This window comes from Nannospalax galili, unplaced genomic scaffold (genome assembly GCF_000622305.1).
Source record: "Nannospalax galili isolate Female #2095 unplaced genomic scaffold, S.galili_v1.0 scaffold159, whole genome shotgun sequence".
Classification (NCBI taxonomy): domain Eukaryota; kingdom Metazoa; phylum Chordata; class Mammalia; order Rodentia; family Spalacidae; genus Nannospalax; species Nannospalax galili.
Genome location: NW_008343239.1, coordinates 1,603,300 through 1,618,708, shown reverse-complemented (window position 1 = coordinate 1,618,708; position 15,409 = coordinate 1,603,300). Strand labels below are relative to the sequence as shown.

At 45.5% G+C, this 15,409-nt stretch overlaps 1 protein-coding gene across 1 annotated transcript in view; it reads left to right on the top strand.

The window, feature by feature from the left end:
* Wdr88 (WD repeat domain 88) overlaps positions 1 to 15,409 on the top strand; it is a 47,073-nt gene that overhangs the window by 22,186 nt on the left and 9,478 nt on the right. Inside the window, exons 6-9 of the mRNA XM_008839478.3 lie at positions 1,881 to 2,010; positions 8,063 to 8,250; positions 11,739 to 11,821; positions 14,034 to 14,102. Of these exons, the coding sequence (XP_008837700.1) occupies positions 1,881 to 2,010; positions 8,063 to 8,250; positions 11,739 to 11,821; positions 14,034 to 14,102 (470 nt within the window). The remainder of the gene's footprint in view (positions 1 to 1,880; positions 2,011 to 8,062; positions 8,251 to 11,738; positions 11,822 to 14,033; positions 14,103 to 15,409) is intronic.

Genomic DNA, 15,409 nt, shown 5'->3' with positions numbered 1-15,409 from the left:
GGTCACCTACCTACCCTTTCACCTACCAAATATTTCTCTATCATCTCTCATCTGTCTACTTAGTACCATTGTGTCCACAGTCTATCAAGTACCTATGTACGTACCTTTTCTTTCTTTCTATCTAACTATCTATCCATCCATTAATCCATCCATCCATCATCCATCTATCTATCTATCTATCTATCTATCTATCTATCAATCATCTATATCTATCTTCTAACCTATCATCTATCTATCATCTATCACCTACCTATTTACCTATCTTATACCTATCTGCTTACCTACCTATCTATCCATCCATCCATTCATCCATCTATTTATTTATATGTTATGTGTGTTGCAAGTGCACATGTGTGTGCAGGTAGATATGTGTGTGGCCACATGCCAGTGTGCATGCGCGCAGAGGCCAGGGGGGGCTGTTGGAAGTCCACTGCTCTGTTGCAATGCACTGCTGCTCTCCCCTTATTATTTTGAGACAGGCTCTCTCACTGGACCTGTAGCTCACCGTTTAGGCTAGACCAGCAGGTCAGCTAGCTCCTGGAATCTGCCTGTCTCCGCCTCATAACACTGGGATTACAGGCACATGTGGCCACGCCCAGTGTGGGCGCTGGGGATTCAAGGATACTCCTGCTTTCACAGAGAGGGCTCTTACCCATGGAGCCATCTCCCCAGCCCACATACTTTCTTTTTAAATTTTTTTTTTATTTTTAAATTTGTTTTGGTGTTTTGAGACACGGAATCTTGCACTGGAGCTCAAGATGGCCTCAAATTTGTGATCATCTTCCTGTAGGAGCCCAAATGTTGGGATTTCAAACTTTACCTCCATGCTCAGTTCTACTTATATTTGTAAAATATAAGAACAATAGTCACCATGTATCAACTTGCTGGGTGTGATACTATTGTGATGTGAGATGCAATCACGGGGGATACTGAGCAAAAGGCAGGCAGGATTTCTGTCATTTCTTATACTTAATGTAACTTGGCAGTTATCTCAAAATGAAAATTAAGAAAAGGTTTCACTTTTTACATTTGTAATATGTAAAGTAAAAGGTGGCTTTATCTGTCCTGTCTTCTCCCCAGAAGTATTTATTCTTATTTTTGAATGTGTATGTGTACATGCATGAGCCACACCCCATCCCCACTAGGGGATTCTAGGTAGGTGCCGTACCACTGAGCCACACCCCCAGCCCCGCACTGGGGGATTCTAGGCGGGTGCTCTACCACTGAGCCACACCCCAGCCCCTCACTGGGGGATTCTAGGCAGATGCTCTACCACTGAGCCACACCTCTAGCCCCTCACTGGGGGATTCTAGACAAGTGCCACATTCTAGACCAGAGCCACATCTTAGCTCAGAGGTGTATATTATTAACAATGCATTGTTAGGTAGCCTTCCTGGCTTCCTGGACTCCCCCCACCCCCCGTGACTATTTCTCATATGTCATCTATTTTTTTAATCATCCTACCATTCAGCAGCTTGTATTTTCCCCTTAATGGATCACCTTCTGTTCTCCCTGTCTTTACACTCCCAAGTTCTAGCTGCTTCTGTGTGTGCTATTCCTTCTGCCTGGAGTATTCTTCCCTTGATAATTGATAGGCTCCTTCCAGCCAGGAGCCATGATCTACCATGCACACCTCTCACAGCCCTTTGCATGCAGAAGGTCTTGGGCTGTTCATGGGTATCTCTCCCATTGAATGGGGAGCTTTGTGGGTGCAGGGGTCAGGTCAGATGGGCTAAAAGCCTGGCTCATAGTAAGCACTTGGGAAATGTGTGTGCAGGTAAACTATCCCGTGTGCACACTGAACTGTGTTTCCATAATGTCACTAGGCAGTAGAGCCCCATGAGCCTTCATGTGGATCACAGGTCACTTTCCCTCTGTAGATCATCACACAAGGTCCATCACGGCATGTTGCTTTGACCCTGACAGTCAGAAGGTGGCTTCCGTCTCGATGGATAGATGCATCAAGATCTGGGATGTTACATCCCAGGCCACGCTGCTCACCATCACCAAGTGAGAAGGGTTCCGGGAGGCTAACAGCATCTTTCAGCAGGGAAGTTGGTGGGATAGCTCCTTTATGCCCTCCTGGGTACTATGGACAAGTTAGTGTCCAAGTGGAGGTGTCTCCAGAGGTAGTCATGAGTGTGTGTGTGGAGGGGGGTTGGTTCAAGGAGGCTGGAGAGAAGTCCCAGTGGCACCTGAAGGCTGGGCCAGGCAGGACCTCAGATGCATTTGTTTGTGGAAAACTGCACCGAGGGCTCATAAAAATGTGAAGTTCAGGGGCTGGAGAGATGGCTCAGGAGTTAAGAACACTGGCTGTTCTTGCAGAAGACCAGGGTTCAAATCCCAGCACCCACATGGCAGCTAAGAACTGTCCATAACTCCAGTTCCAGGGGATCTGACACCCTCTTCTGTCCTCCACAGGCATTGCACGACATGGGTGCACTTGCATACATGCAGGCAATACAGCCATACACATAAGATAAAAATAATAAATAAGGGGCTGGAGAGATGGCTCAGTGGTTAAGAGCACTCACTGCTCTTGCAGAGGATGCAGGTTCAGTTCCCAGAACCCACATGGAGACTTACAACCATCCATAACTCCACTTAGAGGACTTTGGATGCCCTCTTGTGGCCTCCACAGGTACTGCACACATGTCCTGCACATATATACCTGCAGCCAAAACACTCATACACATTAAAAAAAAAGATAAATGAACCTTTTTTTTTTTTTTTTTGAAACAGGTCTCCCTGTGTTCCCACCTGGTCTAGAACTCACTATGTGGACTGGGCTGGCCTTAATCTCACAGAGATCCACCAGCCTCTGCTCCTGAGTGCTGGGATTAATTAAAGGTGCAAACCATCACATCCGACTAAGATAAATCTTTTTAAAAATTAAAAAAAGAGAGAGATTTCCAGTGTCTTCTATAAAATGGGAACATCTGAACTGATCTTTGCTGGTGGCCACTGACAGATGGGCGAGTCCTCTGCAGCAAGTGCAGGGTCCCAGACTCTTTACACAACAGTCACCTTGCTTGCTCTACTCCATCTCTCCTTTCTGAGCCAGCTGCCCACGGCACTCTGACCAGGCATTAAGATGGTATACATTCTTGTCCCGTGTGAGCTTGGGCCTCAGTTTCCTCACCTTTCAGGGGAGCAAAGATGAGGTCTGACTGAGACAGCACGGGAAGCAACCCTTAGCATGGTGCATGCGCCACCATGCCTAGCTCAGGATTTTGTTTTGTTTTGTTTTTTAATCTCAAAAAATATTTAATGTTATAAGACGATAAGACATAGAACACAGCACAAAGTGAAAAACAGCTATGTCTTGTAGCTGTTCAGTTTCCCTCCCTAGCAGTTAGCATTCACTCCCATCTTCCCTCCTCCCTTCCTTTTGTGTTTAACACATACTATACAATTCAACCATTTAAAACAAATTCAGGGGGAGCTGGAGAGATGGCTCAGTGGTTAAGAGCACTGGCTGCTCTTGCAGAGGACCTGAGTTCGATTTCCGGCACCCACATGGCAACTAACAACCATCTGTAACTCTAGTTCCAGGGGATCTGATATCCTCCATGCCCTCCGTGGGCATTGTATGACACAGGTGCACTTATGTAAATGCACAGAAACTACTCATATACATACAAAAAATAAGTAGGGGCTGGAGAGATGACTCAGTGGTTAAGAGCACTGGCTACTCTTCCAGAGGACTTGGGTTCAATTTCCGACACCCATACAGTGGCTAACAACCATCCATAACTCCAGTTCCAGGGGATCCAACACCTCCTTCTGGCCTCTTTGGGCTTTGCATAACTTGGGTGCACTTACACACATGCAGGCAATATACATATAAAATAATAAAGTAAATGAATAAAAATTAACAAAACAAACAAATTCAGGGAACAGCGAATTGGCTCCGCAGGTAAAGGTGCTTGCTTCTAAGCCTGAAGATGACCTGAGTTCGAGCCCTGGGACCCACATGGTGGAAGGCGAGAACTGACTCCTAAAAGTTGTCCCCTGATTCTACCACCTACGTCACAGCACACATGTAACAAAAAATAAAGTAAAATGAATCAGTAGTTTTGGAGAGATGCCATTTTCAGTAACTATGGTAAAATACATGCAACATAAAACTTGCTGTCTTGACTGTTTTTTTTTTAGTGCACAGTTCATTGGATTAATTCCATTCACAGTATTGGGCAACCGCCACTATCTATTCCCAAAATATTTCATCATGCCAAAGGGGAACTCTATATCCATTAAGCAATGCATTCCTGCTCCCTCCAGCCCTCTGGGAACCCTCATTCTACTTCTGCCTCTATGAATTTTCCCATTCTAGATATTTTATATAAATACCATCATACTTGTCCTCATGTGACTGACTTCCTTCACTTAATATTTTCAAGGCTCATCAATGTTGTAGCATACATTAGAATCTTCTTATTTTCTTTGTTCTTTTTGAGACAGGGTCTCCCTGTTGCCCCAGCTGGCCTGGAACTCACTCTGTAGACCAGGCTGGCCTCCATCTCACAGATATCCTCCTGCCTCTGCCTCCCGAGTGCTGGTATTAAAGGTGTGAGCCTTTAATGCTCAGCTAGAACTCTATGAACTATATGAACACAAACACACACACACACAAACACACACACAAGTATATTACACTCCCTATATACCGTGTTTTGTTTATTTTCTGTTGTTGGGCATTTGAATTATTTTTAGGTATCTTTTTGAGTTCCTGTTTCTTTTTAAAAAAAGAATCCATTTTATTTTAAATTGTGTGTGTTTGTGTGTATGTGTGTGTGTGTGTGTGTGTGTGTGTGTGTGTGTGTACACATGCATGCAGGTACCCCAAGGAAGCCAGAGGCATGGGATCCCTTGGAGCTGGAGTTACAGCTGCCAGACATGGGTGGTAGGAACTGAACTCAGGTCCTCTGGAAGAGCAGCAGGTGCTCCGAGCCATCTCTCCAGCCCAAGTACCAGCTTTTAGTTCTGATATCAACCTAGGAGTGGAAATGAGGAAATGCTGGGGCATAGTGCAGTACTATGTTTAGCTCTTAAAAGATATTAATGCCAAGCTGGGCATGGTGGCGCACACCTTTAATCCCAGCACTCAGGAGGCAGAGACAGGTGGATCTCTGTGAGTTTGAGGCCAGCCTGGTCTACATAGTGAGTTCCAGGACAGCTGGGGCTACATACAGGGAGATCCTGTCTCAAAAAGGCAAAAAAAAAGTTATTATTATTAGGGGGAGGCACATGCACGTGCGGAGGTCATGTGCTCATGTGGACATCAGAGGACAGCTTTTGGGAATCAGTTCTCTCCTTCCACGGTGAGTTCTGGGGACCAAACTTGGGAAACTTGGGTCATCAGGCTTGGCAGCAAATGCTTTTACCCGCTGAACTGTCTCGCTGGCACTGTGTTTAGCTCTTTGAGGAACTGGGTTCTTGCATTTTAATTTTGCTCTAAGCCTTGAAAATGATACAGGTAGTCTTGCTTGTGGATTTTGAAAAACTCCTAATCTCAACGGACTGTAAAGCTTGCAAGGAGTAAATATAAGAACTTCTGATCATTTCTTGCTGAAACTGTCAAATGTAATCAGAAAACTCAAGAGCTGAAGGGTAACCTGTGCTTACTTTTATCTTTCTTCCACGTTTAGGCTCTCTTTCCAATGTTCTAAGTTCCCTTCCTGTTTAGGAAAAGGACCTTGAGCCATACTATTTATTTATATACATTTCTTTTCTTTAAAAATATTCTACTTATTTTTTATTTATTTGTTATTTTTAATTTATTATATGTATGAATGTTCTGCCTGCATGTAAGTGCAGTGCCTGCAGATACCAGAAGAGGGCAGAAGATCCCCTGCAAAGGAGTTACATGGTTGTTAGCCGACATGTAGGTGCTGGGAACTGAACCCAGGTTCTCTTTACTGCTGAGCCATCTCTCCAGACCCTTAATTTACATTTCTGCCAGTGTGTGTGTGTGTGTGTGTGTGTGTGTGTGTGTGTGTGTGCACTCCTGCATGGGTAGGCATGCCATGGTGCATGTGTGGAGGTCAGAAGTTCTCTCCTACCGTGTGGGTTTGAAGAGGGACCATTGCCTGCTCAGCTGGCCTGCCATTCTTTTCTTTTTTCTTTTCTTTTCTTTTTTTTTTTTCTTTTTTGAACCTTCTATGTAGACCAGGCTGGCCTGGAACTCACAGAATCTGCCTTTCTCTGCCTCTGCCTCCCAAGTGCTGAGACTGAAGTCTTTCCACCACCACACCTAGCTTTGCCATTCTTGTGAGAGCAGTAAATTCTTAGGTTTATTTAAATTTTCATCTGAAAATGTCTTGACTTCTCTTTTGCTTTTGAAGCTTTTTTTTTTTTTTTTTTTGGTAGTTGTAGAAATCTTGGTTAACACCCCCCACCCCATTCTTGTGGTTTTTGTTTGTTTGTTTGTTTGTTTGGGGGTTTTTTTGAGACAGGGTCTCACTGTGTATTCCCAGGCTAGCCTGGAGCTCACTATATAGACCAGCCCGGCCAGATTCTCTGGCCACAGTCTCCAGTGCTGGGATTATAGGCAGGCATGGGGTGTCCCACCGTGCTGAGACTTTTCTTTCAGCATTAAAACCTGCTGGGTCATTTTCTTCTTTTCCTCCAGGGTTTCTGAGGAGAAATGGACTCGTTCTGAGTGCTTTCTCTCTGCAGGTCAGGTGTCATTTCTTTTGTGCTGCTTTCCAGAAGTTTTCAGAAGTTGAATTACGTTCTGGGCATACAGTTCCTTGGATCTGTTTGCAGATTTACTCAAAATCTTGAAAGTGCAGGCATACATCTTACCCCATTTGGTAAGAGCTCAGCTCATTTCTTTGATTCCTTTTTCAGACTTACCCTTTCTTTTTCTTCCCCTTCCAGTGCTTCTGTGACACAGGGGTTAAGTCTTCTGCCGGAGCCTCTCAGGTATCTGAGGCTTTGTTTGGTCTTTCCTCTGTCCTCTGCTAAGCACTCAGTGAACTTTTTTTTTTTTTTTTTTTTTTAAATCTCAGCTACAGTGTCCTTAGGTTCTAAAATTTCTTTTTTCCCTCTCTTTTAAACATGTCTATGTTTGGAGCTGGAGAGAGATGGCTCAGTGGTTAAGAGCACTGGCTGTTCTTGCAGAGGACCTGGGTTCAGCTCCCAGCATCCACATGGTGGCTAACAGCCATCTATAACTCCAGTTCTGGGGGATCCGACGCCCTCTTCTGGTCTCTGTGGACACTGCACTCAGAGTATGGTGCACTTCTATACATATAGGTAAACCACTCATACACAAGGCAAACCACTCATTCACATAAAATAAAAATAATAAACAAAAAATTTTAATGTCTATATTTGTGTATCCGCCTGAGTTTATGTGAATCACGTGTGTTTAGCTTCCTGCAGAGGCTAGACGAGGGCATTGGATCCCCTGAAACTGGAATTAAAGGCAGCTGTGAGCCACCTGATGTGGGTGTTGGGAACCAAATCAGATCCTTTACAAGCGCACTAAGTGCTCTTAAACCCCCTGAGCCATCTCTCCAGCCCCCAATTCTAAAACTTCTATTTGGTCCTTAGTCTCTCCTTCACTTTCTCCCTTCCTTTCTCCCTCCTTTCCTCCTATTTTCTCCCTTCCTCCCTCTCTTCCTTTGTGTTTCTCTGTAGCCCAGGCTGGCCTGGAACACAGCCCTTCCCAGCTTCGGGATTGCAGGCCTGCTCCCTGCAGCTCTTGACTATTCCAGCACCTCTCCACTAGGGGGCGATTTTGTTCCCCAGGGCACATTTGGCAATGTCTGGAGATGCTTCTCATCATTATAAATGGGTATAGGAGCTTCTGGCATCTAGAGGACAGGCCAAGGAAACCAAGACACCTTCTGCAGTATGTAGGCGGGCCTTAGTAATGAAGAACCGTGCAGAACCGAATGTTAGGGTCAGCGAGACTGAGAATCCTATTAGGATGACTCAGAGCAGTTCCAACTGGAGTGATTGATGCCCACTCCCCTACCCGGGGTCCCCTTCAGTAGTGTACCCAGGTGCCCCCCCCATGCCGTGCGAGCACACAACCCATCTCTTTCAGGGCACACGCCAACACCATCTCAGATTGCTGTTTCACCTTCAGTGGCCACTTCCTGTGCACGAGCTCCTGGGACAAAGACATCAAAATATGGAACGTCCACACTGGAGAGTTTCGAAACAAAGGAGCCTGCGTGACTCTGATGAAGGGCCATGAGGGCTGTGTGAGCTCCTGCTGCTTTGCCAGAGACAGTGAGTGACTAGATGTCCCCAGACCCCCTTCCCTCTTCCCCTCCTTTTCTCCTTCTCCTCCTTCCTTTCCCCTCCCCTTTCCTTCCTTCCTCCTTCCCTCCCTTTCCCCTCACCCCTTCCCCTCCACTCCCTTTCCCTCTCTTCTTGCTTCCTTCCCCTCCCCTTCCCCTTCCCTCCCCCTTCCCTTCCCTCCCTTCCCCTCCCCTCCCACTTCCCTCCCCTCCTTCTTCCTTTCCCTTCCTTCCCCTTCCCTCCCACTCCCTCCCCTCCCCCTTCCCTGCCCTCCTTCTTCCTTTCCGTTCCTTCCCCTTACCGTACTCTCCCCCTCCCCTTCTTCCCGCTCCCCTTTCCCTCTCCTTGTCTGGCTACATAGCCCAGAAGCTTCAAACTCAAAATCTCCTACCCCAGCACCCTGAACGTTGGAATTATAAGTGTGTGCCATCACGAAGCCAAATTCACCCTCATGTGCCACACATAAGTTGGAAGGGAGCCCAGCTGGGCATGGCTTCCTCATGGTCCCTTCCTGTGGACTTTCTAGCTGCAGACACATGTGACTCTCCATGATTCCTGAAGGGAGGATGGATTCTCCGACCCCTCCTTGAAGCCGAGAGGGGACTTCATGGGCCCATGGTTTCTAGCGGCAGAAACCCAGCTCACTAAGGCTTAAGCAACAAAAGAAACTTTTTAGAATTTGTGTAAAATGTTATTCTGATCGCCTTAAAATGGTATTTCTGAAAGTGTGGCCTTTAAATCATTGTAGTGTTAAAATACAGAGTTCTGAACCTCACACAAACCTATAGAATAAGATTCTTTGGAGAGGGACTAAAGATTCTGTGCTTAATAAGCTCCCCAGGTACACGTAAAATAAGAATCACTGTCTTAAAGGAGACACTGCCCAAAGCCTGCAGTCCGTTAAGCTGTAATTCGGAGTCCTGACTATCCTTAGAAACTTAAATTCTACCACTGAGCTGTTACAGCCCAGCCCTTTGGCTTCCCCAGTATATGGCTTTTCTCCTACAAGAGGCAAGGATGGCCCGCTGTGTTCCCAGGCCAATCTGGTTCTGGTTGCTGGCAAACCCAAGAAAAAGAGTGACGGTGCCAGAGCCAGCCCTAAGGAAGACTCCCATTGGCTCAGCTTAGAACACGTGCTCATCTCTGAGCCAGTCACATAGCAGGGAATGAAAGCCTCTGATTGGCCAGGACTAGGTGACTTGCTTGCCTCGAGGTAGAGGTAGGGTACTAACGCACTCTGAACTAGAAGCCCGAGAGTTACTAAATTGGGGCACTACTGTCTGGTGAAGGGACAAGGAAGTGAACAGAGCAAGGAAGTGACAGGAAGCTGTGGTGGGTGCAGCTAGGGAGGGCTCTTGACAGAAGTGACTGCTCGGACTCAGAAGCTAAATACACACACACACACACACACACACACACACACACACACACACACATCTTTGCAAAGAGTGGGTTTGCCCTGGACATTGGGAGGGGCAGGGCTGCCCAGTCAGTAGTCACGTAACCAACCAACATCCGGGTTGAGAAATGCTAAGACCTTCCTGAACAGGGATTCGGAAGCATCGCATATCTTTTTTAGCCATCCTTGCACAAGATCATGCACTGACCTCTGTACTGTCGGATTTTAGGGTACATGGTGCTGCTCAAGCCAGCACAGAAGTAGCCCCCAAGTCAGTTGCCACCAGGGGGCGTCCCACCAGCTTCTGTCCTTGGCTTTACGGAGTTCAGGATTCCAGATCAGCAACTGTTTTTAGTCCAGATTCTGTGTTTGTGATTCACCTATTTGCCAAGAGTTCTTTGCAACCCTAAAATCAATACTCCTGTCTCTTTTGAAGCCACATGTACAGAGCAAGGGAAATTTTGAGTCACACTGTGCTCACAGCTCAGGTTGGGGTTGAACACGGTGATGATTTTCTGCCTTCCGGTTTCAGCTCTCAGTAAATACCTGTTAGGCGATCTACTGTGTCACTTTGTGTGTGTGTATATACATGCTTTTAAAAGAGATTTTAAAAAGTGTGTGTGCATGTGTGTGGATACACCTGTGACCGCAGGTGCCCCTGGATATCCGGGTTCCCTGCAGCTGGAGTTAGCTATAGTCAGGTATGAGCCACTTGACCAGAGTGCTGGGAACCAAACTCAAATCTGCTTTAAGAGCAAGAAACAGTCTTAACCACTCAGCTATCTCTCTAACCCCATGTTCCTGAACTTTTGTTGACAATTTTGCTGTTTAAAGTATTTCCTAATGGGGCTGGAGAGATGGCTCAGCAGTTAAGAGCACTGGCTGCTCTTCAAGAGAATCCAGATTCAGTTCCCACCACCTACATGGTGGCTAACAACCATCCATAACCCAGGTTCCAACAGATCTGTTGCCCTCTTCTGACCTTGGTGCACATGCATGACAGGAGTGCACTTACATACATACAGGCAAGACATTCGTACACATAAAATAAGAATAAATAAATCTAAAAAGTGTTTCCCAAATCTGACATGGTGGTGCATGCCTTTAATCCCAGCACTCAGGTAGCAGAGACAGGTTGGATCTCTGGGAGCTCAAAGCCAGGTTGGTCTACATAGTGAGTTCCAGGTCAGCCAGGGCTACATAGTGAGATCCTTGTCTTAGAAAAAAAAAAAAAAAAAAAAAGGAAAAGAAAAGGTTGCCCAAGCCGGTGCTGACAGGCTCTAAGAGCAGGAATACTGTGATCCATGATCTGCCTTATGGTGAAAACTGCATGGTAGATGAGCTTCCTTTAGACCTAAGTGACAATACTGGCCGAGCTCCATGCTGGTGAATCAACAATACATATTAAATAGGATGTCTTTAAATAGAAATACTTGTAGCGATGGCTTGATGAAAATGTTGTGACCAGAGACTTGGAGTTTGCTTTTGTATTTTTTTCTTTTGCCATTTTGTGCATATGGTGTGCATGTGTGTGTATATGCATGTCCTTTGGGGGGGGCACTTGCGTGTGTATTTGCTTGTGGAGACCTGAGGTTGATATCAAGAATTAGCCTAGATCACTCTTCCAGCTCTTCCACCTTCTTCAATGAAGCAGGTTCTCTCCGTTACACCCAAAGTTCACGTACATGGCTAGTCTGGCTAGCCAGCTTGCTCGGGGGTGGGGGGTGGGGTGGGGGAGTGTTGTCTCTGCCTTCCCAGGCTGGAATTACAGGTGACCACCACACTCACCTGGCATGTATATTGGTTTCTGGGGATCAGAACTCTGATCCCTTAGAAGCAAAGGCACAGCAGGTGGCTAATTCATTCTTTCAATCATTGTGTAGGACATAACTACTTTGAATACAAGGATGGGCTATAGTTGGCGGGGGGCGGGGTCACTGACCCACACCAGGAAGGAGTTTCAGAGTAAACCTTAGAGTGCCTCAGAGACACCTTGGCCTGCTTCAGCCTTGGGTCAGCCTTGGGTCACTTGGCTGAGGAAAAGGACTCTCCATTCACTCTTTAATTTTGGTTGCAGGCTCTTTTCTCATTTCTGGAGGATTTGACAAGACTGTGGCTATTTGGGATGTAGGAGAAGGCTACCGGAAGTTGTCATTGAAGGTATAATGAATCACATAAGAAATCTAAGGGTTTTTGTCTTTTTGTTTTTGAGATAGGATCTTGCTATGCAGTCCAGGTTGGCCTGAAACTTGTGATCCTCCTGTTTGAGCCTCCCTAGTGCTGGGATCACAGGTGTGTGGCACTACTCTTGCCTGAATGCTGGGCTAAGGGAATGAGATAGACCTATGTGCTCCTGAAGTGCTCTTACACCACTGTGGGGGGGGGAAGGGCAGACAAGAAATCAGCAGATAAATCAACTGTGATGATGATGAAAGGAAGAGAAACCCCACAACAGGGTGACATGACAGAAAGGGACCCTAGGAACGGATCCATAGTCAGTGAGTGTGGTGGGCTTCCTAGAGAAAAAGGCACATGATCTGAGATCTGAACAGCAACCAGAGGGACCAGACAAGCAGGGACCTTGGGGAAGGGCACTCCAGGCAGGTGGAACAGCAAAGCCCAGACATGGGGAAAACCCCGAGAGCCGCAGAGATTACCATGCAGAGGGACAGTGGGGTGAGGATGCAGAGCAAGTGAGGGGGCTTCTGCTGAGTAGAGGAGACCCACCTCCATGCATCTTTATAGCTAGTGGAGTATTATCCAACGCAGCAAGAGTCTAGGGTTGGAGCCTAGCACTCCAGAATTTCTGTGTCTTTCCTGGTCTTTTGGTCTCTCAGCTACCTTTGGCTCTGAGAGTTTGCACCCATGGCTTTTGACCTCTGAGTGTCTAGGGATCCAAAGATAAAGTGTGCCTACCCTGACCTCCACTCCAGACTGGTCTCTATGAGTTGAATTTTCCCAGGGTTTGCAGCGTGAAGCCCCTGTGCTTACAACTCCTCTGTCCCCATCAGGTTGTGTCTGCTTCTCTGCGGTCTCTATTCTTCCATCCTCAAATTCTTTTTGTCTTTTGAGACAAGGTCTCCCTGTGGCCCCAGCTGGTCTAGAACTTGCTATGTAGACCAGATCAGCCTAGATTTCACAGAGATCCACCAGACTCTGCCTCCCAAGTACTGGAATCAAAGGTGTGTACCACCACACCCAGCTCTTTTTTTCCTTAATTTTATTTATTGTTATTTTCTAAAAATATTTTATTTATTATTTTTATTTTATGTGTATGAGTGTATTGCCTGCATGTATGTAAGTGTACCCATGTGGTACAGTGCCCATGGAGGTCAGAAGAGAGGACCAGATCCCTTGGAACTGGAGTTACAGATGGTTGTTAGCCACCATGTGGGTGCTGGGAATTGAACCCAGGTCCTCTGCAAGAGCAATCAGTGCTCTTAACCACTGAGTCATCTCTCCATCTCATTATTATTATTATTATTATTATTATTTGCGTGTGTGTGCTGTGTGAGAGAGCACACACACCACAGTGCACATGTGGAGGTCAAAAGACAACTTTGTGGAGTCAGTTCACTCCTTCTACGTTTATATGGGTTCCAGGGATCAAACCTGGGTCTCCAGGCTTTCAGGGCAAGTACTTTGCCTGCTGAGCCATCTCGTTGCCCCCCCCCCCCAAGCTTCTGTTTTCTTGCATCCTTTCTTTCTAGCCTACTTGGTTGCTTAATTTTCTTTCTTTTTTTCCTTTTTGTTTTTTGAGACAGGGTCTCCCTGTAGGCACAGCTGGCCTGGAACTCACTATGTAGGCCAGTCTGGCCCCATCTCATAGAAATCCACCTGCCTCTCCCTCCCAAGTGCTAGGATTAAAGGTGTGTGCTACCATACCCAGTGGTTGCTTAATTTTCTATAAATAGAAAGACAGAGGATGGTGAAGACGCTGAGGCAGACAGAACCTTAAGGTCCTGCAGCAGTGGCACACCTCTCCTCTGATTTCATTTTGACCTGAGGAAAATAATCCCCTTTTGTTCAAGCTACTGTGGATGAGTCTGCAGTCACTTAAGGCTCAAAGTGCCTCTCTAATAAGGCCTCTGAGAGGCATTTCCTAGAGCAATGCATGCAAGCGAAGACCTGGGATCAGACAGGAATTAATGTATTTCCTTCCAGCCTGCTAAGTCTCTTGGTACCATTTTAAAAACACAGAATGTCCTGATATATGCACATATCACCTGTCTTTATAGCTTGTTTTCTGTCTTAAGTGTCAGTGGAACCAGGGAAGACCAATTAGTTAGCGATGCTGGGTTACTGACTTTCTGTTTCTGTTGTTTTCATAAAGGCATCTTCTCTAGGTCTTTGTTCAATTATTTTTGCTTAGGGCCATAATGACTGGGTGATGGATGTTGCCATTAGCAGCAACAAGAAATGGATCCTCTCTGCTTCAAAGGTAAAAGTGGCCAAGTGTGGACACACTTAAAATGTTTAGCACATTTATCAGATTTCAAGATAACACAAATGTGAGTCTTATGTATGAAATTCTCAGGCGGGCTGGGCGTGGTGGTCTGAGCCTGTAATCCCAGTGCTTGGGAGGTCAAGGCAGGAGGATTGGAAGTTCTAGGTCAGCTAGGGTTACAGGGAGACCCTATCTAAAAAAGACAAAAAGAAAATTATATGCCTATATCATGTTACTTTAATAGATATACCGCTCACCTTGGCCAGGTGTGATGGTGTATGCCTCTAATCTCAGCACTCAGGAGGCAGAGATAGGCAGATCTCTGGGAGTTTGAGGCCAGCCTGGTCTTCATAGTGAGTTCCAGGTCAGCCAGAGCTACATAGGGAGACCCTGTCTCAAAAGAAAACAAAGGGAAAAAAAAGGAAAAAAGAAAGAAAAATAGAAAAAATGTGTTTATTTGAAATTCTGTATTTTTTAAACTTTTCTATTATATTGTTATCATTTAACAAAACAGGATTAGTTAAGTGACAGTAGCAACTAATAACTGGACTATTTAAACAAATATGTTAAGAAAAATATAAAAATATTTTCTATTTCCTTCTGTCTTGTCATATAATAATATCATTATTATTATCATTATATTTATTTTAATGTATGTGTAGGAGTGTATTGCCTGCATGTTTGTAACTGCTCCCTTGTCATACAGTGCCAACAGAGGTCAAAAGAGGGCTTCAGATCCCCTGGAACTGGAGTTACAGATGGTTGTTAGCCACCATGTGGATGTTGGGAACCAAATGCAGGTCCTCTACAAGAGCAGCCAGTACTTTTAACCTATGCAATGGTTTGGTTCACCTTTTATTTCATCTGCTTTTCTACACAGGATTTATACAGCACTGAATTTTGCCCTGCTTGTTTTAAAAACATTTGGGTATCAAATTGGAGCTTTTTATAACCTCCTTCAAGGAATACATTGCTGCTTTCACAGATATTTTAGAAAGAACCATACACTGTCCTTGTTTTGGATGAAGACCTGCTCAAGCTCAAGCCAGATAAAACCCAGCATGGGGTGGGGAGTTCAGCAGAAATAGGGCATATTTAGATCCTGGGAAAGAAAGAGTCAGTTTTTCTTTAAAGATGTGGCCCTGGTAGACTGGCCATGTTCCAGAGCAGGTTGCACCCTGAAGACTATTTGAATAACCCAAACTGAAGCGAAAAGTATTTTCTGAATCTTACTCTTAATGAAATTAGTCTCTTGGCTTTTATTTCTAAAATGTTTAAATATTTCCTTATTAATTGTATCA